The sequence below is a fragment of the Panicum virgatum genome, chromosome 9N (assembly GCF_016808335.1).
Source record: "Panicum virgatum strain AP13 chromosome 9N, P.virgatum_v5, whole genome shotgun sequence".
In the NCBI taxonomy this organism is placed as follows: Eukaryota; Viridiplantae; Streptophyta; class Magnoliopsida; order Poales; family Poaceae; genus Panicum; species Panicum virgatum.
Window position 1 is genome coordinate 80,211,577 of NC_053153.1, and position 27,902 is coordinate 80,239,478.

General features: G+C 49.4%; 3 protein-coding genes and 1 pseudogene across 3 annotated transcripts; 1 reads left to right on the forward strand and 3 right to left on the reverse strand.

Moving 5' to 3' along the window:
• Nucleotides 1-12,702: 12,702 nt before the first annotated feature.
• On the reverse strand, nucleotides 12,703-16,810 carry LOC120688632 (4-coumarate--CoA ligase-like 4). Its single transcript, XM_039971025.1, has 5 exons — nucleotides 15,445-16,810; nucleotides 13,524-13,669; nucleotides 13,341-13,408; nucleotides 13,156-13,258; nucleotides 12,703-13,035 (listed from the first exon to the last, which is right to left on the reverse strand). The coding sequence occupies exons 1-5, from the start codon at nucleotides 16,649-16,651 to the stop codon at nucleotides 12,922-12,924; spliced, it is 1,638 nt and encodes a 545-aa protein (XP_039826959.1). The 5' UTR covers nucleotides 16,652-16,810; the 3' UTR covers nucleotides 12,703-12,921.
• Nucleotides 16,811-18,416: 1,606 nt separating this feature from the next.
• On the forward strand, nucleotides 18,417-19,841 carry LOC120688633 (probable signal recognition particle 43 kDa protein, chloroplastic). Its single transcript, XM_039971026.1, has one exon. The coding sequence runs from the start codon at nucleotides 18,495-18,497 to the stop codon at nucleotides 19,650-19,652; it is 1,158 nt and encodes a 385-aa protein (XP_039826960.1). The 5' UTR covers nucleotides 18,417-18,494; the 3' UTR covers nucleotides 19,653-19,841.
• Nucleotides 19,842-20,043: 202 nt separating this feature from the next.
• LOC120688634 lies at nucleotides 20,044-21,474 on the reverse strand (annotated as a pseudogene).
• A 624-nt stretch (nucleotides 21,475-22,098) lies between these two features.
• On the reverse strand, nucleotides 22,099-27,687 carry LOC120688263 (thiol-disulfide oxidoreductase LTO1-like). The gene is made up of 7 exons (XM_039970504.1): nucleotides 27,479-27,687; nucleotides 27,065-27,347; nucleotides 23,784-24,040; nucleotides 23,579-23,691; nucleotides 23,194-23,341; nucleotides 22,813-22,950; nucleotides 22,099-22,573 (listed from the first exon to the last, which is right to left on the reverse strand). Exons 1-7 carry the CDS (start codon nucleotides 27,572-27,574, stop codon nucleotides 22,478-22,480), a joined length of 1,131 nt encoding a protein of 376 aa, XP_039826438.1. The 5' UTR covers nucleotides 27,575-27,687; the 3' UTR covers nucleotides 22,099-22,477.
• Nucleotides 27,688-27,902: the final 215 nt, after the last annotated feature.

The following is a 27,902-nucleotide window of genomic DNA, read 5'->3' on the forward strand; positions in this document are numbered from 1 at the left end:
GGCCAAATCTAGCCCGCCAGCCGTCGATCGCTCTCGGCCGTCGGATCGAATCCGACGGCCCTTCGCCCTCTTTCGCGGATCAAAACCGGCAGCCGGTCGGTTCCCAAACCCTAGCGCAATTGTAAGGATCACCGGGGTGTCCGACCCTAGAGGGGGAGGGGGTGAATAGGGTCGCTAATCGCTTTCTATCCTAGGGCTCAATCTATTTGCATAAGATAAACCTAACACGTCATACACATGCTAGTTATGACTAAGGTTTATCTATGCTACTCTCTACTTACCCCTAAAAGACTTGCAACCTATAGCCAATCCTAATCAAACTAACTAGAAAAGTAAAGTCACGCAAGATAGAGTAAATACGGAAACGTAAAATGGTAAGTAAAGGGATAAAGGAGAGAATATGAAAACTCCCGTGAAGACACCAAGACACACGATTTAACGTGGTTCGGTTAGGACACTAAGTCCCTCCCTACGTCCACGGCCACTTGTCCAACTTGAACAAGTGTGATGTCAAGTCTCTTCGCTTGATCACCGTCTTGCGTTCGCCACCAAGGCTCCCGGCAAGCAAATGCTAAGTGACCCCAAGTCACCAAGACAAGGACACCGCCACCGTCTCTCTTGAAGCGTCACCAACGGCACCGTTTTCACTATCGGAGCTTCTCACCAAGAAGGGTCTCCTTCCCCGCACAAAGTGTCGTTGCCTCTCCACACCAAGTTGGAGGGTCACACGACGAGTACACAAGATGCTTGCCACAGCAAGACTTCTCTCAAGGGAGCTCTCGCAAGAACTAATCACTATTACAAGCACTAAGCACTCTCACAAGTGTGCTTAAGCCTATATGATGTACAATGAAGCTCTATGGTGGTTGGAGATGTTCTTCAAGTGTAGTATGCTTCAACAACTCAAGCAACCTCAAATGAGCCGTGGGGTGGCATATATATAGCCCCAACCCCTCAAACTAGCCGTTGGGAAAAGGCTGACAAAACTCCTTAACGCCGGTTAAACCGACGCACCTGTTTTGTCAACACCGGTTCAACCGGTGCATGTACTTTCCCTTCTTCTAGCCGTTACAGTCTTCCAACGGCTACTTGATCAATCGACCGACGCTCTTGAAATCATCGTCGGTTTAACCGGTGAGCGCAAGCTCAGAAACCCCCCAGAAATGGAGTCTCCGGACAACTGCACCGACGCTCAATTTTGAGCATCGTCGGTTTAACCGGTGCTAAACCCTAGCCTCAGCTTCTGGGTCCATTGCATCGACACCTTCATTTTTCCTGTCGTCGGTTCAACCGGTGCACTCTGCTGACTTGGTCTCCACTGAGCCCATTGCACCGGTGACTGTAAATTGCCTCACGTCGGTTTAACCAGTGAGTACAATTTACCTCTGTCTTGGTCCTTTCAACCTGATTTCTTCAGGGTTTTGTATCTTTTCATCCCTTGGACCTATAAGCCTGATAATGATCATCTTAACACATATATTAGTCCAAGTGTTGTGTGTGTCATCAATCGCCAAAACATTATATTGAAATATGGCATGAGAGGCCATTTTCGCTACAATCTCCCCCCTTTTTGGTGATTGATGACAACACAACCAAAGCAAGCAAGATAAATTGTAAGAATATGAAATTGAAACCAATTTGAAAAGTTAGAATCTACTTAGCTTGCTCGGATGACATTTCAATGCTCATTTTAAAAGCCACCGATATTTGAAATTGATATCAATTGTAGAACAATGGCTTGTGTGTGGTTTGAACCATATGAGCAATGAAATTTTTTTTGTACCTTAGTCCATGGGATCATCAAATTGCACTTCTCCCCCACATTGACTAAGTACCTCCCCCTATCACCATGCATCCTTTTGCATTGCATTTTCCATTCCTCCCCCTTGCTAATGGCATCATTTACTCCAAACTATTTGCTTGCTTTTAGGGTACATTTCTCCCCCTTTGTCATCAAACACCTAAAAGCTTCATAACCACTAGCAACAAAGAGCATTAGTAGCAAAATGAATTAATTTGGTGAGAGGTGTTTTACCTAGCCATGCCTCCCTATATCATTTATCTCTTTAACCTTTGGGAGTTATGGCTTGGTCTTCTTCCCTTGTCCAATCTTTCTTGATCAATTGATACCAATTGTAGGGTTAATTGCAATGTGCATCATCTTGATATCGAAGGATTGAGTGTATTACCAAATGGACTAAGGGAGTGTGACTACAACAAATAATACTTTGAAAGCATGTTAGTCACAAAAACACAAACTATAGAGTTAGCTCCCCTAAATGTGTGCAATGGTGTTTGAATCACTTTAAACAAATGTATGCACTTGTATTTCACATAATGGGGATCAAACTCTACAACTTGCTAACACATGACACCAAATGAATACCAAAAATAGGATTGATACCAATTGTAGACTTTGGTATTTTCTTTCGAAAATATGTGTCATGGAGAAGCAACGGTTTTCACCCATGTAGGTTGCACTAGATAAGAAGTTAGTACTAAAACAACCTACCATATGATAGTCTAGGAAGTCATGTCAAATGAAAGATACCAATAGTAAAGATAAGATCATGCAATCCTAGAGATGCATTGAGCTACAATGTTGCATGAAGGATATCAAATAAATTGAGATCATCCTTTTACCTTGCTCATTACCTCATATGTAGGGGATGGGAATTTGGGTCACTAATCTTTAATCCATAACTTGGCTTTACTTCAACTTTGCATGATGCATCCCTACTCATGCATCCCAAACCTTGTCAAGCCTTCAAATTCCCCGTCGCACTTGTTAGGTGCCTAAGTCTTAGGGACCCAAACCTTTTGAGAGCCATCCATGGTATGAATAATATCCTTGTGCACCCAAATAGACCGGTTTCATCCATATGTTCTCCACCCAATGACATGAGCTACCACCTTGCCATTCTTCTTCTTTTCAAGTATGTAGTGGTTGCTCTTTTGCTTGTTCTTGTGGGTGGGCTTGGTGTACATGTATGAAGCCTTCAAGTATGGAGATGTGTTTTTCTTGATCTCCTTAGCCTTCTTGTGTCCCTTCTTGCTCTTGTTCAAGTTCTTGGGCTTGCCATTTTCTTTGCCCTTTGGTTTGCCCTCTTTCTCCTTGCATTGGTAGGACTTGTGGCCTTCTTTGCAACACTTGAAGCAAGTCACGGTTTCTCCCTTCTCAAGCTTCTTCACGCCCGCGGAGGTGTTATCTTGAGAAGGTTGGACTTTCTCTTGAGTGTTCTTTCCTTTGAGCCGCCTCAAGTCCGCCATTAGCCTTTCTACCTCTTGTTTAAGCTCATCATTTTCCTTAGCAATGAGATCATCACATGTTTCTACAATCACATCCTCATTGCAAGGGGTTAGATCACAAGAGGTAGACACATCTACCTTGACAATAGGAATAGCACAAGGGATATTGCAAGGAAATGATTTATCCGATGATGATTCACTTTTAGATTCAAGACTCTCATATTTCATTTTAAGTTCTTTATGCTCATTGTCTAACAAATTGAATTTGTTTAGCAAGTTTTCATATCTTGAGATAAATGAAGCATGAAGTTTTTCTTTAGCCTTGAGAGTTTTGATTTCTTCATTTTGTTTAGTGAGATATTCTTGTTGATTATGGAGAAGTGTCATCATCTCACTAATTTCATCGGTTTCAACATCAGATTCATCATTGGAGGAGGAGTCATCCCTTACATTGTTATTACCTAGTGCCATAAGACACATGGGTGGTGGTGATAATCTCCGAGGGCGATGGGTGGTGGAGCTCTTGGAATTTTTCTTGTGAATTGAGCTTTCACCACTTTTCTTGGGCTTGTAGATGGCGGAGAGAGCTTGAGGTCTTGATTTGTTCTTTTTCTTCGCCATCTTCTCCATCCCAACCGCACTCCCTCTAATGAGTGTTTTGTACCCAAGCTCATAGAGCTTATGTACATGCTCGGCAATCTTGCGGTGATGGTATAGCACGGCCCTTGGATATTCTTCATCGCTTGAGCTTGATTCATCATCACTATCATCCTCATCCTCTTCTTCTTGTTCACTTGAGCTTGATGAGTCTTGTCGCCTTGGTTGATGCTTGCATGAGTGCTTGGCGGCGAGACTCTTTTTGCTTGAAGAAGAGGTGGACTCTTGCTCTTTCTTTTTTGTCATCCCCATACTATATTCATGGGCAATGATTTGATTGATGACTTGGTTGGGTGTAAGCTTGACCAAGTCTTCTTTTTGCAAGAGTGTGTTGATGATGTCATAATCGGGCTTGCAAAGGCTTCGGAGGATCTTGCGGTTAATTTCTTCATCTTTAACTTGATTGAGACCTAAGGCATTAATTTCATTGACAAGAGTGTTTAATCGTGAGTACATGTCATGAGCATTTTCATTTGGAAGTTGCTTAAAGCTACTAAGCTCATCGCCGAGAATATGATATTTTTGATTGGCAACATCCTTTGTGCCCTCATGATTCTCGATAATTTGCTTCCATAGCTTATGAGCATTTTCATTAGCAAAAACACGATTAAACACACTATCACATAGAGAAGACAATAGAATTGATTTTGCAATGGCATCATATTGTCTCTCGGCCTTATTCTCATTTTTTAAGCCTAATTCGGTGACACGCCAAACATCAAGCCCACGGGCTTGGAGATGTGCTTGCATAAGCACTTTCCATAGTGGAAAACCTGTGCCATCGAAAAACGGAGCCTTATCGGTACTCATCCCTTCCCCGGACATTATACTCACTCGACGGTGAAGTCGACGGGTCTCCTACGAGCTTTCTCACAAATTTACCAATGAAATTGGCTTATCCTCGTAAGAGGTGTGAGACCAAGCTCTGATACCAATTGTAAGGATCACCGGGGTGTCCGATCCTAGAGGGGGAGGGGGTGAATAGGGTCGATAATTACTTTCTATCCTAGGGCTCAATCTATTTGTATAAGATAAACCTAACACGTCCTACACATGCTAGTTATGACTAAGATTTATCTATGCTACTCTCTACTTACCCCTAAAAGACTTGCAACCTATAGCCAATCCTAATCAAACTAACTAGAAAAGTAAAGTCACGCAAGATAGAGTAAATGCGGAAACATAATATGGTAAGTAAAGAGATTAGGGAGAGAATATGCAAACTCCCGTGAAGACACCAAGACACATGATTTAACGTGATTCGATTAGGACACCAAGTCCCTCCCTACGTCCACGGCCACTTGTCCAACTTGAACAAGTGTGATGCCAAGTCTCTTCGCTTGATCACCGTCTTGCGTTCACCACCAAGGCTCCCGGCAAGCAAAGGCTAAGTGACCCCAAGTCACCAAGACAAGGCCACCGCCACCGTCTCTCTCGAAGCGTCACCAACGGCACCGTCTTCACTATCGGAGCTTCTCACCAAGAGGGGTCTCCTTCCCCGCACAAAGTGTCGTTGCCTCTCCACACCAAGTCAGAGGGTCACACGACGAGTACACAAGATGCTTGCCGCAGCAAGACTTTTCTCAAGGAAGCTCTCGAAAGAACTAATCCATATTACAATCACTAAGCACTCTCACAAGTGTGCTTAAGCCTATATGATGTACAATGAAGCTCTATGGTGGTTGGAGATGTTCTTCAAGTGTAGTATGCTTCAGCAACTCTAGCAACCTCAAATGAGCCGTGGGGTGGCATATATATATAGCCCCAACCCCTCAAACTAGCCGTTGGGAAAAGGCTGACAAAACTCCTTAACGCCGGTTAAACCGACACACCTGTTTTGTCAACACCGGTTCAACCGGTGTATGTACTTTCCCTTCTTCTAGCCGTTACAGTCTTCCAACGGCTACTTGATCAATCGACCGACGCTCTTGAAATCATCGTCGGTTTAACCGGTGATTGCAAGCTCAGAAACCCCCCAAAAATGGAGTCTCCGGACAACTGCACCGACGCTCAATTTTGAGCATCGTCGGTTTAACCGGTGCTAAACCCTAGCCTCAGCTTCTGGGTCCATTGCACCGACGCCTTCATTTTTCCTGTCATCGGTTCAACCGGTGCACTCTGCTGACTTGGTCTCCACTGAGCCCATTGCACCGGTGAGTGTAAATTGCCTCACGTCGGTTTAACCGGTGAGTATAATTTACCTCTGTCTTGGTCCTTTCAACCTGATTTCTTCGGGGTTTTGTATCTTTTCATCCCTTGGATCTATAAGCCTGATAATGATCATCTTAACACATATATTAGTCCAAGTGTTGTGTGTGTCATCAATCGCCAAAACATTATTTTGAAATATGGCATGAGAGGCCATTTTCGCTACATTCATTTCCATTTCTCTCTTCCCCTTTCTCTCTCACGCACTGCGGCGGCCATGGGTGGTCCGGGAAGATGGCGGCGCAGCCGCGGGTCCATTTGGTGGCGTGCGCACTCGCCCTCGCGCGAGCGCGCCACCGTCGAGCGGCCTTGCTGTGGCGCCCGAGCCCCCGCGCACACCGGCGAACGGATCCCGGCGAGCGGCGGCCCGATCTGTCTGTGTGCACCGGCGAGCCGGGCTCTCTGTAGATCTTTGCGCCCAGCGGTGGCCGGTGTACTAGTTGGTGTGGAGGCCCTTGTAAGTCCCCCGCCACTTTCCCCTAGGGTTAGGGTTTGCAACTATTTCGATCCGTGACTGAGTTGCTGTTTCTAATCTCATTTTCTTTCGATTCGTTGTCGAATCCTTCTGTCCCCATCTCGATCTACATTCTAGTGTAGGCGACTGATATCAATGTTTGAATTGTAGGATCAACACAGTGCACAATCGAGAGGGGTTTCTTTCATCTTTCCTTTGTTCTGAGTACAAGATCCCTAGATCTACAATTAATACACAGAGAAAAATGAGAGTAGATGACCTTCACCACCACCAGAGGAACTCGAGCCGGCCATCTCGGGTTCGTTGATGGAGATCCGCTCAAAGGCGGCGACGAGTGGTGCAGAGAGGTCGAGGCCGGCATGACGGCGTTGCAGATGGTGGCGGGAACGGCGGTGCAGAAACAACGGCGGCGGCGGTGCGGACGACTCCAGGGATGCCGGTGGCGTTCTTCCCGTCACTGGCTGCGCACCCTCTAGATCGGTTAGGGTTTTGTCGGTGGGTTTTGGGGAGCACGGCGAACTTGGGCGTACGTGCCCCCTGCGGCCCCCACCTTCTTTTATAGCGCAGTGTGACGGGGCCCGCCAACCATAGTGGGTTGGGCGCCCCCGATCAGAGCGCGAGGGGGGAGATCGAGTCGGACTCTGCCGTTGGGCTGAGTCCGTCCCGAGATCAAACCTAACACATGAGTCCTATAATCTAAGAGAAGAAATCCAAGATACTCTCTCATCGAGTTTCCGCACGGCTCGTGCTGATATATAGAGCGAAGATGCGGATTTTTCAGGTAAGTTTTAACTTGGCAGTAAATTTGTGCATTGGACGAAATTCATCCTTAATACTGCCTGGAAAATGTCCAAATTGTTTTGCACATTGCACTGTGCATCGCCCAGCTAGCCAGCAACTCGACAAATCGGATGCAACCATCAATCGAACTGATCTGATATGATCAATTTTCTTTTGGGAAAAATCTGTTTTACACCTTTGAACTATCACAAAAGTTCGATTTTCAACTTTTAACTATAAAATCAGATAACAAAGACCATCCAACTATTGAAACCGGGTAAATTTTGTGAGAATTAAAAATATTCAAATCTAAACTAAAAAATTTATAAGTAATTCATTTTAAATAAAAAAGTACAAAATGGGTATAAAAATTTTCTAAAAATGTAACCTATCTATTGGTAAGATACTTTTCAGATATTCAGATCCAAATTTTTTTTTCATAATATTTAGTTGCTTGTAATTATGTCTATTGTTGTTAAATAATTAAGATTGAAATAGAGCAATAATAAATAGTTTACATTTTAAGAAAAAAATTGGGACTACTTTCATATTTTTCTGATTCAAAATGAATTAGTTTTGATTTTTTTCAAAGGTAATTAGAATTTTTATTTTTATTTTTTGAAAAATACAAAACCACCTTGGAAACGAGTCCAAGAACCAAATTTGTCTGGTTTCAACAGTTGAATGGTCTATTTTTTGTTTGATATTGCAACAAGAGAGGGAGCGCTCACGCCACTCAACCAGAGGGTAGCGAGGCTAAGGCTCAGTCTATTTGCTGATGATGCAGCTATTTTCTTGAAGCCGGTAAAAGAAGATGTTCAAGGGACGCTGCAGATTCTCACAAGCTTTGGTACAGCATCAGGCTTACTAACCAACATACACAAAAGCGCAGTGTTCCCCATTTGCTGTGACGGATTGAACCTGTCTGACGTCATGGAGTGCTTCCAATGCCCAATGAAATCTTTTCCCTGCACATACCTGGGATTGCCATTGCATACAAGGAAGTTGAGGAGAGTCGACGTCCAACCTTTAGTGGATAAAGTGGCAGCAAGATTACCGGCCTGGAAGGGCAAGTTTTTGAACAGGGCAGGCCGGCTAACCGTCCTGAATGCAGTCCTCTCATCCATTCCAATGTACTTCCTCACGGTGTTCCAGCCACAAAAATGGGCCATCAAGCAGATTGACAAGATAAGAAGAGCTTTTCTTTGGAAGGGAACTGATCAAGCAAATGGAGGGTGTTGCCTCGTGCAATGGAAAAAGGTGCAAAGGCCGAAAAAACTAGGCGGGGCTGGGAGTGCTAGACCTTGAGAGGTTCAGTAGAGCACTCAGATTAAGGTGGCTATGGTATGAATGGAAGGAGCCTGATCGACCATGGGTTGGAGAAAACCTGCCAGTAAATGAGGTGGACCGGAAACTATTCAGGGCTTCAACAGTTGTGACAGTGGGCAATGGTAACACAGTAAAATTCTGGGAGGCAAGCTGGTTGCAAGGCAAGGCACCAAGGGATATTGCGCCAAGTTTGTACAAGTTAGCTTGGAGGAAGCACCTCACAGTAAAAGAGCAAATTGAGAATCAGAGTTGGACCCGAGGCCTTTGGAGGATGAATTCAGTAGAGGAGATGGCAGATTTCATTGCTTTGTGGGACTTGGTGCAGGGAGTTCATTTGACGACAGAGGAGGATCAAATCACTTGGAAGTGGACAGCTGATGGCGTTTACACTACAAAATCAGCGTATGAAGCACAGTTCAAAGGGACATACTGCACTTTCAAGCCTGGTGTGCTTTGGCGAGCTCATGCTGAGGGCAAGCACAAGTTTTTTAGCTGGTTGTTGGTACAAGAAAAGCTGCTGACTGCGGATAAACTCCAGGCGAGGAACTGGCCCTGCAACCCGGTTTGCAGACTGTGTAGTCTTCACTTTGAAATGGCGGAGCACCTGTGCTTGCACTGCCCCTTTGCAATACAGGTTTGGGAGTTGATCAGGACTTGGTCAGGTGACATGATCAGAGTACCAACACAAGGAGCAACGATTGAAGAATGGTGGTGCGATGCTCTCATGCAACCGACAAAGAACGAAAGAAGGCAGGCAGCAGCCTACCTCATGTACACGGCATGAAACTTGTGGAAAGAAAGAAATAGAAGAGTCTTCGAAGGTAAAGCAGCCGAACCGAAGATTGTCCGGCAACTTATCAAGGAGGAAATGCAGCTGCGCTTCAGGGCCTGTGGCGCCCCCGATATATCTTAGTTTCCCATGTTAATTTTCTTTCGAGTATTGAGTTCATGCATCTTTTATGTAATCACAACTATGTAAGACACTCGCATTCTCCTCTTGCTTAAATGATATAGCAGTGCTCCTGTCCTAATTTTCAAAAAAAAGAAAATTGGATTTTTGCAATAGTTCGAGAATGTAATTTGAATTTCTCTCTTTTCTTTTCCATACATGTAGAAGGCATGAAGCACAAGTCTTGTGCGGCATCATGGCTGCCGACGGGTGTCCCTTCCCTTTGTTTAGATACCAAGGCCTTGTTTGGAACCAAATTTTTTTCAGAAGTCCCTATCACATCAAAAGGAATCTTACTATTTTATAGTATTAAATAAAATCTGTTTATAAATGTTTTTTGACAGCTGAGTGCTTTTTCGCGAGACGAATCTAATGAGCCTAATTAATTCATAATTTGCTACATTGATTCTACAGTAACCATCCGCTAATCATAGATTAATATACCTCATTAGATTCGTCTCGCAATTTAGCCCCAGGATTCTACAGTTAGTTTTATAATAAACTTTTATTTAATACTTCTAAATACTAAAAAGTTTCAAGGACTTAAAAAAAGTCCCTGGAACCAAACCACCCCCAAGCATGTCCTACACACTGTCTTGTTTTGAGCATCGTTGCGCGTCTTACACACAGGGTGTGTTTAGATCCCCAAACTCCTCCCAACTTTCCAAACTTTTCATCACATCGAAATCACATCGAAATATTAAATATAGCAAATGACTCATGCATGGAGTACTAAATTTAGGTAAATAAAAAAACTTATTGCATAGTTTTGATGTACGTTGCGAGACGAATTTTTTGAGACTAGTTAGATTATGATAGGACAATATTTACCATAAACAAACGAAAAATGCTACAGTGTACTGCAGGGTCCAATGTGACTTTTTCCACCACCTTTCCCCGGATCTAAACACACCCACAGCTCCAGTGTGGCAGTGTCACGTATGCTCCGTGCCAGTGATCTCATCCTCCACCACCGCAATAGCCCAAACGGACACCAGCTCGACCGGCAATTTTCCATGCCGAGCATACGACGCCGGACGCTACAGGCGACGATCCGGTGCCCCTTTTTATTTCTGAATGAACCGTGCGTGACACGACACGCCGCGGCTCGCAAACTCCTCCGCTTCCACTTGGTCTCTGAATTCGATCGCACCCGTCGATGCTTCGATGTGGCTAGCCTGTCAGGCTGTCACCGGCCCGGCCTCGTCGCGGAAGTCGCTGGTCCCTGCTCGCGGCGGGCGCCCGTGACGCTGCGGGACACGGGGGCGCGAGGTGACAGGCTGACGGCCAGATCGACCAACGGCACGCACGCCAGGCATAGGTTGATCGGTTCATTCGTTCTAGGGCCGGAAAAAGTTTATTCGGCAGGCCGGCCGATGCACGCTCACGTACGCCAACGCTTGCCGAGAGCCCTCCAGGCTCCAGCCACCTTGTCACGCGGCGCGCAAGCTTCGTCGCACGCGTGCCGTGCCCAGCGGCCGCGTCGCGTGCGCCTTCACCCTTCTCTCCGTTTCTAGTTCAAGCTGTACTGCTGGTGCTGGCTAATGCAGGCTTCTTCAATCTTCACCTCCCAGGCAGTGATCCGACGACACGTCGTGCTTTCGGGGAAGGGTCGCCGCGTAGGCCCCGGGCGGCCATTGCTGGGGTCCGTCCTGTGGACCGGACATCAATGATCCTCCATATGGATATGGATATGGATATGGATATGGATTTAGGAGGGAACGGCCGAGTTGGAGATTCTCCGTGGATGGCAACGGGCACAATACCCACGGTATGAAGAGGTCCGTACCCGTAAGTCAATTCTCAAATCCATACCCGCATTTGCAATCAGCGACGGATGAAAAATGATGTCCGCACCCATTACCCGCGGATGCTGTGTGCCCGCTATGATTATGCAAACAACACTAATATCAGCAATTCAAATAGAACAAAATCATCATTATTCAAATCAACATATTAGTAGAACATACAAGCACATGTTCATGGCTAAATTATCCTAGAAGTGCTTGTATCCACATGTTAGTTGTTGTTGCGGGTTTAGGCGTAAAGCGGACACAAGTGTAATATTTTTAAATCCGTGAAATTTTACCCACCAGATTAAGTACAGACCCGCATTCGTACCTATGGGCATAAACACATACCCGGATCCTCGCTCTAGCGGCTTCCTGAGGTACAGTGAGTTGAGTTGTTTCTGACCTCTGGGCTTCCAGACGAGTCAAGGAGGCACCATCCGGCCGGCCCCGCCTCACACGTGACACTCACAAAACCAAACTATTTCCGGCCCGTATGGCCGTATGCACAGTACTTCTGCGGAGGCATGCGGTAGCAGCATGGCATACGCTCCCCTTATACATGCGCGCATCTGCCAAACCCAAATCGAGCTTGGAAACCTCGGCCTCGCAACCTTTTTGTCCCAGAACTCTGATCTCCGGGCGCGGGGGTCCCTGTCGAATCCGGCTTTGGCTCCCGGGGTGCTTTTTTTCTCTCTCTCGAGTCATTCTCCTTCCTTTTCTCCGAACGATCGATGATCTGCGTCGACGACTCGACGTCGTGGAGCTAGCTTGGTTGCACGCCCGTTTAACCGCCCCCCAGCGGTCGGTTTCGCCTTTATTCTGTCGGAGATCGGATCGGAGAAAAAAAGAGAAGCAGCAGGCGTGCGCGCCGTATGCGCCGAGCCCATCCCGGCGGCGCTGCGTGATGGCGTCGATGGAACAGCAAGGGATCACCGTGCCGGCAAAATATTCCTTGTACACACACGTAACGCCGTGCAGCAGCTAGAATAAACCCGATAAAGTTGTGAACTTGGTTCAGATCCCATAAACAACCCCCCCCCCCCCCCCCCCCCCCTAAAGAATCACTATGCTGACATTCTGCAGCAGGTGTAACACCAAAACAACGAGGCTGTTCGTTGGATTGGACTCCTGTGTCCATTTTTCACGTTTGTTTGACTGTAGGCTGCTCATAGCCTAGCCACTTTGCAATGCTGCATTTTGGCGGCCCACGGCCCACTGGACGCCATCAGGAAGCTACGAGTCTACTCAAAAGGATCCGTGCATGCAAAGAAAAAAAAATCTTGTGATAAAACACTACAACTCGGAATTATTTACCAAGTTGATTATTCAGCCCTAGTTATAAACGCAATAACCTTGTACATGAACAGCTTACACAGGCAAAACGCCTCAAAGGGATCTTAGTTAACACTCGCCAATATAGGAAAGTGCAGAGCTCACTGCTGCTTGATGCCAACACAGTAAATTCGACACCAGTGGAGATCTCACAATTTTGATGTGGCGAGCTTGATGAGATCCTTCCTCAGTATCTTGCCGGACGCGTTCTTAGGAATTTCTGTAACAAATGCCACCTTCCTAACCTTCTTATAAGGCGCTACCTGTGAACATTGCGTATACAGCAGCAGATCAGAGAGATTGCGGCAATTAGGCAGATGCCTGCCTATTTATGGCGGTTCGTTGGATCAATCAGGTGATCCATGAGTCACAGTATTGCTTACCTGTTTCGCCACAAACTCCATCACCTCGCGATCTGACAAGTAGCTCCCCTTCTTCCTAACTACGTAGGCCATCGGGAACTGACCGACCTCCCGATCAGGAAACCTGCCAAAAGCACCAATCCATTCAGAACCTGAAACAGTTAAGATGCCAATAGGGTGTTCGCTGACATCTCGATGACACTTACGGTATAACAGCGACATCTGCGATTTCTGGATGTGTTAGCAAAAGAGCTTCCAACTCTGCCGGAGGCACCTGTCCACACGAGTTATATTTCAGATACCAAGAAACACTTACTAGTTCAGAACTTCAGACTAAAAAGGATCTCTGCTGAGATATCGGAATGCGCTCACTCCTCAATGATGCTTACCTGATACCCTTTGTACTTGATCAGCTCCTTCAGGCGATCCACCACGAAGAGATACCCATCCTCGTCTATGTAGCAGAGGTCCCCAGTCCTGAGCCATCCGTCAGGTGTCAACGTTGACTGTGTTGCCTCTGTGTTCTTGAAGTACCCTGGGAAGATCAGCATTGCATGTTCATCAGGTATTAACCAACCTGTTCTGAAAGCAGTAACATGGAATCTACCGACTTGGATTGCACATTCCATTTTACCAGACTAGCAGAGGCCACTACGCATGCCTATAACTGATTGTAAGTTTGAACGACTCCCATGCCTCACCTCCTGTTAGCTAGCTAAGGTTCTAAAATGAAAGAGAGACTATATTCTGGTAACTGAATCAATGGAAATTAACAACTGAGTGTTGATGCTCCGAAATGCTGAACATTCTATCACATGTTTGGGAGAGAAGAAGAGTCAAACTTGAAATCCTGCAACCCGTGTAGGATAGCAATCAATCCCGAACACATGAATATTTCAGTTAATTTTGTTGTTTTGGGAGAGAAACTGAGTGTTGCTTACTGCTTACAATTCTGCCTCTTCAGGAAGCCAAACCCTGATTACTCGTCCAGATCAAGATATATAACCAGCAAAGTTGCAGTGTAGGATTAACCATAATCAGTAGTAAAATGGTGCTCTTTCATACGTGTTGCTGGGGACTAGTCAATAACCGTTTATTGACAGGTGAGACTAGATGCTACTGACACACATGAAGGGCACATTCCATGCAACTCGTTCTAACTGTATAAACTGACTGTGTATTTGTGAGATGAGTTCCACCTCAGTACAAATTAGCGGTCTGGAAGAAAATGAGCAAATGGAGAGATTCATGTAAAATACATAGGAACTTTGTTGTCTAAACAACGAAGACAACAATGCCATTACTCTCTGACTTGTGCATATTATGTTCTAGTACTCTACTAAAATGGTTGGAGCTCATTTCCTGGAACAGCTAACACAGTTTTCTAATATGCACAAGTCATGCTAACACGATAATATGCACAGTTTTCTCTACTTAAAAGGTGAGATTGTGCAAAAGGCATCCAGAAATTGTGATTTGAACACAACAATAGTCCGGGACAGCTAACACAGTTTTCTGACATATTGGTGAACATCAAAATGAATTGGATCACTAATGTTAACAACTCCTGTAGTGACTGAAGGTTTTCGTTATCGGAAATAAAAATGTATCGGCATAGATAAATTGGACAGACAAGATACACCGGAAATATCGGACCAAATTCAAAAAAAAAATCAAATTGTTTTGAAAAAAATTGTAGAATTTGATTGAAACTATTTCTAAGCTATATAACATCACTTGTTATCAAATAAAAACAAGAACAAAATATTATAAGTGTGAGATATCGTGTGGGTGAATTTGGACCGTCTGTCTAGAAACAAGATAAATAGAAAAAATTTGGCTGATATCTAATTATATCGGACCCTAGGGATAGAAGGGAAATATCGGAAATTTCCACCAATATCGGTCGATATTGGAAACCTGTAGCAGCTTAAGGTAGAAGCAAATCTCATACGTTTTAATAGACATCACGCATGTTGTCGCATGGTTGTTTCATGTGCGTATATACAGAAAACCCGACGTCAGCATCGAGATCTGCAAAGATGTGCCTTGGCTACTTGTAACACTGATTTGTTTTCTTGCAAGCTATACAAATATTATACTCCTACTTGCTTATCTCTGGACAAATGCTTATCGCAATTTGGAACACGTTTATTCATTATTATTTTAACCCCACGCCCTGATCAAAGACATTCAGAGTTGGTCAAATGCAAATACAGGCATGTCTAGCTAGGCATCTCAAATTAAATATAAGCCATGAATGACATTAAAACTACTTAAATAATGCGCGTACGTGATTCCCATTGTTACCTTTCATGACGTATGGCCCCCGGATCCAGAGCTCGCCGGTGCGGTTCACCGGCAGCGCCTCACCGGTGTCCGGGTCGACGATCTTAGCCTCGGTGTTGGGCGACAGCAGCCCAGCCGTGCCGTAGCGGCGGCTCTCCTCTGCAGAGTCCGTGGACGCGCCGATGGCCGTGCTCTCCGTGAGCCCGTACCCCTGCAGGATCTCCACCTGCGGGTACTTCTCCCTGAACCCCTCGATGAGCTCCTTGCTCAGCGGCGCCCCGCCGGAGAGCACCTTGCGCAGCTGGCCGAGCGGCAGCGGCTTGGGGTGCGCCACCATGGCGACCAGGATGGGCGGGACGAGCGGCAGGTAGGTGACCCCATACTCGTTGATGGCGCGCAGCATCTCGGGGAGCTCGTACTTGGAGAGCACGACGATGGTGGCGCCGCAGCCGAGCAGCCCCGTGGCGAAGGCGACGAGGCCGTAGACGTGGAACATGGGCACGGTGCAGAGGAAGGCCTCGGTCCTGTCGGAGCTCTCGAGTCGGAATCGCGTCATGATGATCTGCACCATGGAGATGAGGCTCCGGTGCGTGGCGACGACGCCCTTGCTGGGCCCCGTGGTCCCCGAGGAGTAGAGCAGCGTGGCCGGGTCGTCCTGCGTGACGCGCTCCCTGCGTCGCGCGGGGTCGGGCGTGGTGGCGGAGATCTCCCCGATGGTGGCGACGACGGCGGCGGGGTCGGAGGGGAGGCGGTCGGGCTCGAGGAGCACGACGCGGAGGCCGGCGGGGAGCTTGGGGAGGAGGTCCCGGGTGGCGAAGGCGAGGACGGGGCGCGCGTCGGCGACCTGCTTCGCGATCTCGGCGGGCGTGTTGAGCGGGTTGGCGGTGGTGAGCACGGCGCCGAGGGACATGGCGGCGAGCGCGGCGACGGGGAAGTGGACGGAGTTCGGGGAGAGGATGAGCGCGGCCTGGCCCTTGCGGAGGGACAGCGGCGGGGCGGCGAGCGCGGTGGCCGCGCCCGCGACGGCGCGCCAGAGGCCGGCGAAGGTGACCCGGCGGCCCGTGGCGGCGTCGACGAGCGCGACGGTCCCCGCGTGGCGGCGGGAGGCGAGGAAGGTGACGACGTCGAGGTCGCGGTCGGCGGGGAGCGGGACGTCCGCGCGCTTGCTGCGGAAGGAGCGCGTGGCGGCGCAGTAGCCGCTGCGCGGGTCCACGGCCGGCGGGGCCATGGCGATCGGCGGGGATCGGATCGCGCGCGATCTGCCTCTTGGGCTCTACCGGGTGGTGGCGCCGCCTCTGCTCTGGTGTGCTGGTCGTGCGCGTGGTTGGTGCGGCGGCGTCAAGCTGCGTCTGCGGGCGTCTCTCTGCTTGGTCGCAGTAGCCCTGCGTCCGGGCGATGCCGTCGCCGCCGGCCCGTCGCGTTCAAATGGTGGCCGGGTGGGCCCCCTCTGGAAAGCGTGCGGCATGTGCGGAAAAACATACCGAGAAAGTATGTGTTTAGATGCGACGCGAAAAATGAAGCTGAAAAGTACTGTAGCACTTTTTATTTGTATGTGGTAAATATTGTCCTACCATGGGCTAACTAGACTTAAAAAATTCATCTCGCAATGTACATCCAAATTGTGCAATAAGTTGTTTTGTTTACTCATATTTAGTGTTCCATGCATTCGTCATTTACTATATTTAATGTTTGGATATGATTTCGATGTGATGGAAAGTTTGAAAACTTTACGGGAACTAAACACAGGCAAAGTGGTTGGCAAAGCTGGCGCCGACTGACGAGCGGGGTCACACCACACCCCGTCCGTGTGCACCAGCTGTCGGTGTCGGGGGTGAATGCGGCGCAAGCTGCTGTCCTGCGGTGCAATCTGGCTCGGGCCGTGGAGCATGCTCCAGTGCTGCGTGCACGGGTCACCAGTGCGCAGGGGCACAGGGCCAGGGCGAGCGGCCGATCGCCGACGCCGCACGGGTCCGGCATATGATTCCCAGCAGATTCCCGTCCCAGTTTAAGGAAACCGAGCTAATCGGCGATCATTATTACTAGCATAGGTGCAAACGTTGGGCCGTCTTTCTCAGACAACTGGCTGTGTGTTTAGTTCCCCCAATTCCTCCAAACTTTTCATCACATCGAAACATTAAATATAATAAATGATCCATGCATGTAGTACTAAATATAGGTAAATAAAAAAACCAATTGCATAGTTTTGATGTACGTTGCGAGACGAATCTTTTGAGCTTAGTTAGCCTATAGTAAGACAATATTTATCACATACGAACGAAAAATGCTACAATACTTTTCACAAACACTTTTCGCAACTAAATACAACATCTCTCTCCCAAGTACTGCTTGGACTCACCCCAGTGACCCGTGAAAAGTCGGAATTTTTTTTTGGTCGAGCGAGGAAAGCGTTGCAGGTATAAAAAAGGGGCACAAGAATTGTATGATGTGGTCATCATCATATAATGCTTGGTTATCCGCTACGTCGTCAATCGTTCAGATAAGCTTCCCACCAAGCGCCATCGGAGCCTTTCTTTTTGTTGGCAATTGGGACAAGAAGAGAATATCTTCCGCATTCAGGCTCTCCTGAACCGTTCGAGAAATCGTTCAGCGAAATAATAGCATCTGTCTAATTGTTGCAGAAAAAGGTGGTACATAGTCGCTCACTATGAAAGGACACCAAAAATAGCACAAAGGTAATCATTTTTCTTTTTGAACCATCCAACACCAGATAAAGGCAATGCCGTCTGCATTCAGTCTGTACCTGAAGTGAATAGAACTGAACTGAACAAATGTCCAAAACGAAGAAAAAAACCTTACTTGGGCCAAGAGCCCAATTTTAGCATGTGTTTAGATAATTCCGGCCCATGAGCGAAAAGAAAAGGACACCACAGCACCACACGCCATCTGCACCGTCCAATCCAAATTGGGCGGCCGATGCCGCCCGGGGATCCACAACCCCATCGCCTTATCCACGACCCCCCTCCCAGTCCCAGACCCAAAACTTGGCCGCGTTCCCTCCACACGCGCCAGCGCCACCAATCCACCATCACCACCTCTCGCCGGTTACTACAATGGAGGCCGTTCTACGACATCCATCGCTCTCCCGCCTCAAGCCACCGAACCCGAACCCTCACAGGGCGCCATCGCCGTCCCTCGCTTCCCCTTCCCTCCTTCGCCTCCGCGCGCGCCGGCTCACCGCCGCCGCGGTGTTCCAGGACCAGAAGCCGAAGGAGCCAGCAAGCAAGGGAAGCGATGAGGAGGAGGCGTACGGCGAGGTGGACCGCATCGTCTCCAGCCGCGCGGTCAAGAATCCGGTGTTCGCGGAGGACGGCTCGGCCACCACCTCCGTCGCCACGGAGTATCTCGTGGAGTGGAAGGACGGGCACGAGCCGTCCTGGATCCCCGCGGAGGCCATAGCTGCAGACGTCGTGGCGGAGTACGAGACGCCGTGGTGGACGGCGGCCAAGAAGGCCGACGCGGACGCGCTGGCCGCGCTGCTCGCGGACGAGACGCTGCGGCGGGACCCGGACGCGGAGGACGCGCAGGGGCGCACCGCGACGCACTTCGCCGCGGGGCTGGGATCCGACGAGTGCCTGCGCGCGCTCGCCGCGGCCGGGGCGGACCTGGGCCACCAGGAGCGCGCCGGCGGCGGCCTAAAGCCGCTGCACATCGCGGTGGGGTACGGCCGCGCCGTGGCCGTGCGCACGCTGCTGGAGCTGGGCGCCGACCCGGAGGCTCCCGACGGGCAGGGGCGGACGCCGCTGGAGCTGGTCCAACAGGTGCTCGAGAAGACGCCCAAGGGCAACCCGGCGGCGTTCCAGCTCCGGCAGGGGCTGGAGGCGGCGCAGAAGGAGCTGGAGAAGGCCGTGTACGAGTGGGCCGAGGTGGAGAAGGTGATCGACGGGCGCGGCGAAGGCAAGTGGCGCGAGTACCTGGTGGAATGGCGCGACGGCGGCGAGCGGGAGTGGGTGAAGGCGGCGTGGGTGGCGGAGGACCTGGTGAGCGACTTCGAGGCCGGGCTGGAGTACGCCGTGGCGGAGGCCGTGGTTGACAAGAGGCAGGCGGCGGCGGAGGACGGGGAGGAGAAATGGGAGTATCTTGTCAAGTGGGTGGACATTGAGGAGGCGACGTGGGAGCCCGCTGAGAACGTGGACGCCGAGCTCGTGCAGGAGTTTGAGCAGAGGCAATCAGGATCCGCTGGTGGCGATCGCAGCGGCACTGCACCATGATCATGAAGGTGGCCATGGTGGAAAATTGTATGATTCCTCCCGTCATTCTTCTCCTGATGCTTGGATTGAGTTGAGTCCTCTCCTGATTCATGTATCAATAGCGATTTGGCTTTTGTAGCAGGATGCAAATTTTTGTGAGAGTCGTATTTCGACTGAAATTTGTAGTTCAGCAGATTTCATCCTTGCCCACTCCGGAAATGATTACTTTTTTAATTCTCTCCTCGGATTAGAACTCTTGCTAATCTGTTCCTCAGACCTGTCTCATATGAAGGCATCAGTTTTGCTAGTCTGCAAAACAGGATGCCCAAGATACAATGGCAACATTGTGCAGGTCTTTACAGATTCATCAGCTACAAAGAACGAATGAAGAATTCCTTTTAGAGATAACGAATGAAGAATTCTGAGCATTATTTAAAAGAAAGGCAAAACTCTTACATACAGAAATGTTCTATGTTCATTCCATTAGTGAATAAATAATAAACCAACTCTCTTTGAATCCATCCTCGCACATCTGAAGTCCAGCTCTCTCGGTTAACAGAACTCTTTTGTTTCTAACTCATATTGCATAAACAAAAGGAGTCTGGCCTCTGAAGTATACTTTACCGGACTACAGCAAACGAAATGCTCCGCTGATATGCATTGCAGGATGGCAACAATGAAAAATCAACCGGAAATTCTCTTTAGGTAGCTACGAAGTGCGAACTCAATCTTGGGGAATCAATCAGCAACCTGCCAAGATAAGATTCAGAGTATGTTAGTACACCCGATGAAAATTCGGTGAAAATAAATCAAAGCAAGTGAAGCTCCCACTGGTAGGAACCGAATCAACGACGGCATCGATCCCGCGACACCAATATGACAAGAAGTTCAGAGCTCAAATCACTGTGAAAGCGCTTCTTAAGTCTGTGAAACAGTGGTTAGGACCTTCGGTAAATGGAGATCCAGGGAGGTGACAGTGAACACTGGATTTAGGCTTGTACCTGGTTTAGTGGATTGTCTGGAGATTTCTTCCGCAGCTTCCAGATCATGTCTTTGTACTGATGCAGAGTCAGACCAGGTTTCTCTTCCTTGAGCTTGGCAAGCTCTGCTTCTTCAAATGCCTGCATAAACGTGCCAAGTTTTTTTTTTCAGAAGTCCAGTACGAGAACTACAAGAGGGAGAAACTTAATTTGGCAGGATCAAGCAAGAATAGCTGATGGACTATCTGAGGCGGCGCTCGGGGTGGCGATCCGGCGCGAGCGCGGGCTCGGCAGCGATGGTCATTTTAGCAATCGCGTCCTCCACGGATCGCGCCTCGATGACCGAGTCGTCCCGGTTGGTGTTGGCGACGAGCACGACGCGCCCGTACTCCTCGTCGGCGGCGGTGCGCGCCTGCCGCTTCTTGGCTGCCTCGGCCTCGCGCTGCAGGCGGAGCCGCTCTTCCTCGCGGCGGCGCGCCAGCTCGGCCTCGGTGACCTTGGGCACGGCGGGCCCGCCCACGCGCGCGGCCTTGCGGTCTGGGCGCCGCGCGGCGGCGGCGAGCTGCTGCTGCTCGAGCTCGGCGAGGCGGCGGTTCTCGGCGCGGCGGGCGTCCTCCTCGCGGCGGCGCGCCGAGCGCGACTTGGGGCCCTCTGCCGCGTGCCAGTAGGCCTCCTCCTGGGCGCGCGCCTCTCGGTCGCGGCGCTCCCCCTCCGCCGCGCCGCGCGCGGGCCGCCTCCGCCTTGGTGTTGACGCCCATCTTCTTCGGCATTGCGGCGGCCTCCGCCGCGGCGCGCGGTGGAGCGAGGTGGGAGCTGGCTGGCGAGAGGGCTGGCGAGTGGCGACAGTGGCTTCCGAAGGCGAAGGGGGGTGTCCACGGGTTCTTCTGTCTCGCTGCGCGGCGCCTTCTGGATTCTTCTTCGAACCAGCCCGTTCGATCCACGTGTCCATGTCTCGTTACTGCCAGCCGTTCGTCCAGGGCTCCAGGCGGAAGAGTCCCTGTTTGGTTCGGCCGTTGTTTCTTGTATCCCTAGAACGCACGTTTTACAACAAAAGAATTTCGTATGAAATTTATTTGCAAAATTTTTTTTAAGGATGAATGTAACTTTTCGCGACGAATCTAATGACGATAATTAATCGATGATTGGCTATAGTGGTGCTACAGTAATCATCATCTAATCGCACGGTCAAATGTCTCATTATATTCTTCAGGGATTCTGAAGTTGGTTTTATAAACTAGCTTTATTTGACACTGTAATTAGTGATCAAACCCCATTCTAAAATCCCTAGAAAACAAACCAAACAGGACCAGTAATTAGTGGTCAAATTCCATTCTAAAATCCCTATAAAACAAACCAAACAGGGCCAGTGACCACGACGACAGGCTGCCCAACCGGTTAGCAAATAGGGATTGTTCAGGAATTTACTTGTTATTAGAAAAAAAAGGAGCACTTGTTACTTCAAAAAAAGAAAAGAAAAAAAGGAGCAATACAAAACATTTCATTTAACATAATTAATCAACACGAAGAGGCTATCAAAGGCGCTCCAACTGTTGTGTCAACTTAAACTTCATACAAGCGGGAATGGCATTACATAGTACTTTATATATACGTCAAATGAGAAAGCGCGCGTTTTCAAAGGATTACACATTTACAGTACAAACTAGGACTACAAAATGGTTGTACAACAAGCTGCCTTGGACATGTGGTTTGTTTCCTCTTCTCGCAGAGCAAGCAGAGTTGCTACAAATTACAATGGTTAGTTGTCAAGTAGACCATGCGACCTTCGGATGCAACTGCTCGAGTGCATATTTCGGGATATTGATTGATGTCTGAAGACTCCACCAAGATTATAGTAAATTTATTATATCAATTCGGTGCTATTTCCTTGGATTGTTCTGTACCCTCAGCAACGAAGCCTGATGCTTCCGCCAGAACTTCAAGCTCCTGATCACCGCTGAGAACCTGAGTAGGTACAGACTCAACTTGTAAACAAATGAGAATAATTAAATCCGAAGGCAAAGTAAGTGCTGGTACGTGTGTTTTGTCTTAGATCAGCATCGTTCAGTTTGCTCTATATAAAACGTGAAGTAGAGGTGTTGCAGATACAAAATTATATGTCAACATGACAATGACCTACGGAAGGAAAACATAATGTCTTCGTGCAAACATCAAAATTGCGGGGAACTACCTTAGTACCTTACCTTTCCATTGATGAACCATGTTGGAAAACCTTCAAGACCAGCAGCTTGACATTCTGAAGTCATTTTCTTTCCCTTACCTGCCCCATTTGGGAAACACTCCACATAGTCTAGAATTTTTGTAGCTTCACGACCAAACATCTGCATGAACATTTGGTAAGCTTGAAAAGTGGTTCTTGGCTCACTTTCTCGAGACACTTATACTTGTATTTTTGGAATTTTGGTCGGTGCAGAAACAAACAAGATTATCTATTACACACACTAGAATGGAGTATTCAAAGCAAGATTCATATCTACAATCCCTCACAACAGAAAAATGCTCTACAGCGGTGAAATCATTAGGTATTTAGTTAGGTAGAGTCAACAAGGTGAACGAACATGTACCTGTTTTTGTTCATTGCAATGAGAACACCAGAATGCTCCATACATCTTAGCACCTATAGAGTGCAAATGTCTAGCCAATGCTATAGCGAATGGGGATGATTCAGTTGTTATCTCTGTTTCATATGGTTCTAATACAAAATCATCTGTGCTGCAGAAAATGGAATCTTAAAGTCATTTCCAATGGTATCAACAAAAAGGAAATATGTAAGTTCACACAGTGTACTAAAGAAAACAACAACAAAATAAAGCAAAGCAGCAAGGCAAATGAGTGATTGCAGCCAAACGTACTAAACACCTAATGCTCATCATAGGTGTACCACGATTAATTCAGTATAAAACCAATTCAGATACAAGAATGTCTGTGGCATCAATAAAGAAGCCTCACCCCTTCAACTGAGTAGTAGCTGAACTGTATGAGTTTGTCAAAGCTAGAGCTATAATGACAGCTACAGCTAACTGAATACCAGCGAACTTCTTGATACGTTCAAAACCAAAGTCCTGGAAGTACAATACTGAACACGGTTACTTAACTGGACTACATGGTTAAAGATTCAAATGAAGAATACACTATTTTCTTTGCGAACACATACCTTTACTCTGATGAAAAGTAGAGTGAACGAGAGAGCTGCTGACAACAAACAGTACGAACAGGATACTCCAACAAATTTAGTGCTTAGAATGTAAAGAAAATAAGCACTTGCAGTCGCCATAGAAGTAGCAATTAGAAGCAATGTTAACTGAATATCCAGGTCATCAAATCCAGGGAGTAAGTCAGTTCCATTTTCTTGCAGAGAAAGTGCTGTAGCCAAACCATATGCCACCAGACCAACTAAGGGAAGGGGTATCCCTGTTAGATGGAAGAGATCCAAACCATTATGCATTTTATCAAATTATACAAATGTAGTCAGCAAAACCATATGGTTAATTTGGAAAATAAATACCATAACTATTTGGAATAAAAATGTGGTTATCATTGTATACATAACAATAAGCAAAGCACAACGAGATCATTTATACAATCTCGATCCAAATCTCATGGCCCAATTGCTACTCTTTAGTTTACATTTACCAATAAGCGGTCAGCAACTACGCCAAGAGATTGCCCTAGTGCGAGCAGGCGTCAAAACTTGTCAAGTCTCCCCCCGCGTCGCTCCCGCAAGGCGACCGGGGGGCTCCCCCGCGCCGCTGTTTCAAGCCTCCGCCGCCTCCATCCCCCCACCTCGCCGTCGCCTGAGCACATCACCGAAAGTCCGGCGGCCGGCGAGGAAGGCGACGGCAGGGCGAATCGGCCCCGTGGGGAGCTCGGGCGCCGGGGCGGGACGGCGCTACAGGCCTCGACTTGGTGGCGCGCCGGAGCATCGTCGGCGCGGATCCGGCCTGGAGGCGGGCGGATCCGGCCCTTGCGCCGCCGGATCTGCTGGTCCCGGCCTCTGTGTGGCGCGCTCTCGCGCATGGCGAGGAAACCGGCGGCGGTGACCGCGCCGTGACGAGTTCGAGCGTGCGCGTGACGAGGAGCGGTTCTCGGACGCGCTCTCCCGCGACGGCGTGTGCTGCGTCACCGTGAACTGCAGCGAGCCCGGGTTCAGCGACGCTGCATCCGCGGGGGCGGGGCTCGCAGCAACGGCCTAGAGCACCTGCTCTGGCGGCCCGTCGGCGCGTGAAGGGCCGGGTGCACCTGGGTCCGGCAACAGCCGTGCACTCGCGAGGGTGCGGCTTAGGAGGAGGAAGAGCCCGCCGGCGTTGGCGCGGCGGGCTGCTTCGGCCGGCGGTCCACTGTGGGTCCGGCCCGCGGTCGCGGAAGCAGCAGGTGCGGCGGTCCTCATCGCGAGACTGCGTTCTTTGGTCTAGGCCAACGGCGGTGCATGACTTCGAGGCGACGCGAGGAGCTGCAGCCATAGTCACAGGATTCGGGGTCGATGTCTCGTCCCTCGACCCGGGAACGTCGTTCCGATTCGAGGGTCGGGGTCGAAGTGGGTCAGTGTCCCATTCAAGGTTGGATCGTGTCCCGGTTTGAAAGGGGTCGCAGCCCCATTGCTAGCAGATTTAATTGGGATAAGGAGGTTAAGCACAGTGGATTGGTGTGGTTTTTGTTAGACAATGAGCTGAGTACGTGTAGCATGGTCTAAATATACTCTTTTATATGTTTCTTATATGCTTGTGCAGATTAGTTTCTTCATTAGTAGCATATATATAGTTTTTGTCTTTATCGACCCGAAGATATCGACCCCGATGAATCAGGGTCGCGTCCCACATAATAATTTATCGTTCCATAGATGTATACCCCCTTCGTACCATAATTTTATAAAGTGACGACCCTCGACCCTCGACCCCGTTCCTCGACCCGGTCGACCCAGGAACTTTGTGACTATGGCTGCAGCTGGAAAGCTTCGTTTCGGCGCGGCACGTTGGGGTGGCACGGTGTTGGCACCGCCCTCGGTGGTCCGCCTGGCTGGGTTTTCCCGTGCGTTCCAGTTCCGGGCTGGACGCGCGCAGTGGCTTGGGCTTGGGATGCTCTGGACGAAAGTCCTTGCCGTCAGTCCTGCTGACGGTGGTGGCGGCGGCGCTTTCGGGCGTCGTTCTCCCTGTTGGGGGCGTCATCTTCGAGCTCCACCCACCTCTGTTTAGGTCTCTGGGCGAAAGCCCCGTCCAGCTTCTGGACGAGCGACGACGTCGCCACTGGCGTCATAACCTTCTTGGAGGCGCCGCTCTTTGAGACCCAACTCAGCTTGGGAGGTCGGCGACCGAGGGTGGTCACGGATACGTGCAGGAGGTTGAGCTTCAAGGGGGTGGACAAGCTTACGCGGTGGCGTCTTGCCTGTTATGGTGTCGACCAGGGGTTGTCTGTTGACTTGGCTGCTTGCAGCGGACCGCGGCGGCTGGCGCTGCTTAGCGGCTGTCAGTTCGGCGTGGCACAACGTCTGAGGGCGGCGCTTGCGGCAACGACAACATGGAGCAACTAGGTTTGCAGCGGATTGCGGCGGGTGGCTCAGCTATGCTGTAGTTACTCCGGCGTGGTTCATCGTCGAAAGATGGCGCAAGCGACAACTTTGGTTTGCTGTCACAGCGGTGGAAGCTACGTGCGTGTGTGGTGCAACGAGTTGCTGTCGGCCGACGGGCGCGTTTTGGCTGTTTGATGAAGATCTTGGAATAGGGCAACACTATTCATCTTCCTGATGGAAATACATTACACGGATCCGTGACATGGAGTACTGAGGCGGGCATGGCGAGGCCCCCGCGTTTGGTGTCTTCGGCGTGGCGACGAGAGTGAGGAGGGGTCCGACGGCGGGCGAGGCGAGGCCCCCGCGTGTTTTGTTTTCGCGGCGGCGACTGCGAGGCGGCCAGCGAGAGGTCCGGATTCGGTGGTTCCACTCTGTCGGACGGTGGATACTGTTGCAGCGGCACTACGGCGTCGGGTCCTGCATGGCGGTGGCCTGTTCGGTGCAGGGCTGTCTGCTTTCTTGGTTTTCTCTTTCGGCTTTGGACTGCACCTTGGCGGCGACTTCAACTGCAGGAAAAGGTGGTTTGCCGCTCCGGCTTGGACTTGTCCGGCCAACGTTGTCTTGTGGAGTTGTTTTGACTGTATTGATGCCCCAATCCAACCGGTCAAAGCCTCTCAAGGTTGTTTCGAGTTCTCCCCGTGTTAATGTCCCAATCTAACCGGGTGAGATTGAGTTGCGGAGTTCCCCGTGTTGACGGCCCAATCCAACCGGGCGAGTCCTATTTTTATTTTATTTTCTTTTGTTTTTCCTGACTTTGGCCTCCTAGGGCTATTGTCTTGTATTTTCCTGCTATATCAATGAAACTCACACTATCTTGTGTGGTTTGTTAAAAAAAAAGAGATTGCCCTAAAAAAACAGCTACAAGAGTTTACCAAAGATGGCGGAGTAGTCGCTGTCGAGGACGTCGCCGCAGCCTCCGCCGCTGATGGGGCAGAACGCCTCGGATCCCGTGAGCTTGAGGTACGTGAGGTAGCCAGTCTCCAGGAACCCCAGCCCAGCGACACCCGCAGACCAGGTGCTCGTGGAAATGCCCAGCAGAGACGAAGTGGACTCTTTTGTGGGCTTCTCCGGCGGCAGGGTAGGAGGAGCGGCCGCGGTATCCTGCTTCTGGGACTGGGAAGAAGGATCCGCGCAGCATCTGAAGCGTGCCGTCCTCTGCACGAAGATGGAGAACACGAAACTGGATAACGCCGCGGAATTGGCTAACCAAAGACCTCCATGGAGGAGGGGGGAGATGACGCTAGGAAGGGGGAGGCCAACAGGGGAGGGAGGTGAAGGAATTCTACCTTTATGCGCGAGGACGAGGAGGCCGTAGTGGGGACGGGGAAGCGATTAGGGGACGGGAGGAAGGAGATGGCGAGGGCTGCAGAGATGGGCGCCATGGGCGGAGGGGAGTGGTGACCGGTGAGGGGGAGGGGCGAGGCAGGCTCCACCTCACTACCTCAGAGCAAAGCTCAGAGCTCTCTGGACTCTGGACTCTCTGGTCTCTACGCTTGACTGTCTCGTGGGCGCACAAGTATTGGGGCTAAATGGGCCTTCCACCCTTGGGCCTATTTTGGTAATGGGCTTCCTGGTCCTACCTAGTTAGCTATCATTTGGTGCGCTTTTTCTATTTTTCTATTTTTTAAAAATATTTTTTACATAAATATTTTTTTGGTTTCACAATTTACAGTTTTATACCCCTACCGCCCGGCAGGAAGGCGGCAGGCT

Coding starts and splice junctions, on each gene's coding strand:
- LOC120688632 (XM_039971025.1), bottom strand. CDS start 16,651: ATGGCCCCGCCGGCCGTGGACCCGCGCAGCGGCTACTGCGCCGCCACG. Junction 13,409..13,523: donor TCAAGTACAAAGGGTATCAG/GTAAGCATCATT, acceptor TCGTGTGGACAG/GTGCCTCCGGCAGAGTTGGA. Junction 13,259..13,340: donor GCAGATGTCGCTGTTATACC/GTAAGTGTCATC, acceptor TGCTTTTGGCAG/GTTTCCTGATCGGGAGGTCG.
- LOC120688633 (XM_039971026.1), top strand. CDS start 18,495: ATGGAGGCCGTTCTACGACATCCATCGCTCTCCCGCCTCAAGCCACCG.
- LOC120688263 (XM_039970504.1), bottom strand. CDS start 27,574: ATGGCGCCCATCTCTGCAGCCCTCGCCATCTCCTTCCTCCCGTCCCCT. Junction 24,041..27,064: donor CGACTACTCCGCCATCTTTG/GTAAACTCTTGT, acceptor TCCATCTAACAG/GGATACCCCTTCCCTTAGTT. Junction 22,951..23,193: donor ATTGCAATGAACAAAAACAG/GTACATGTTCGT, acceptor ATGTTCATGCAG/ATGTTTGGTCGTGAAGCTAC.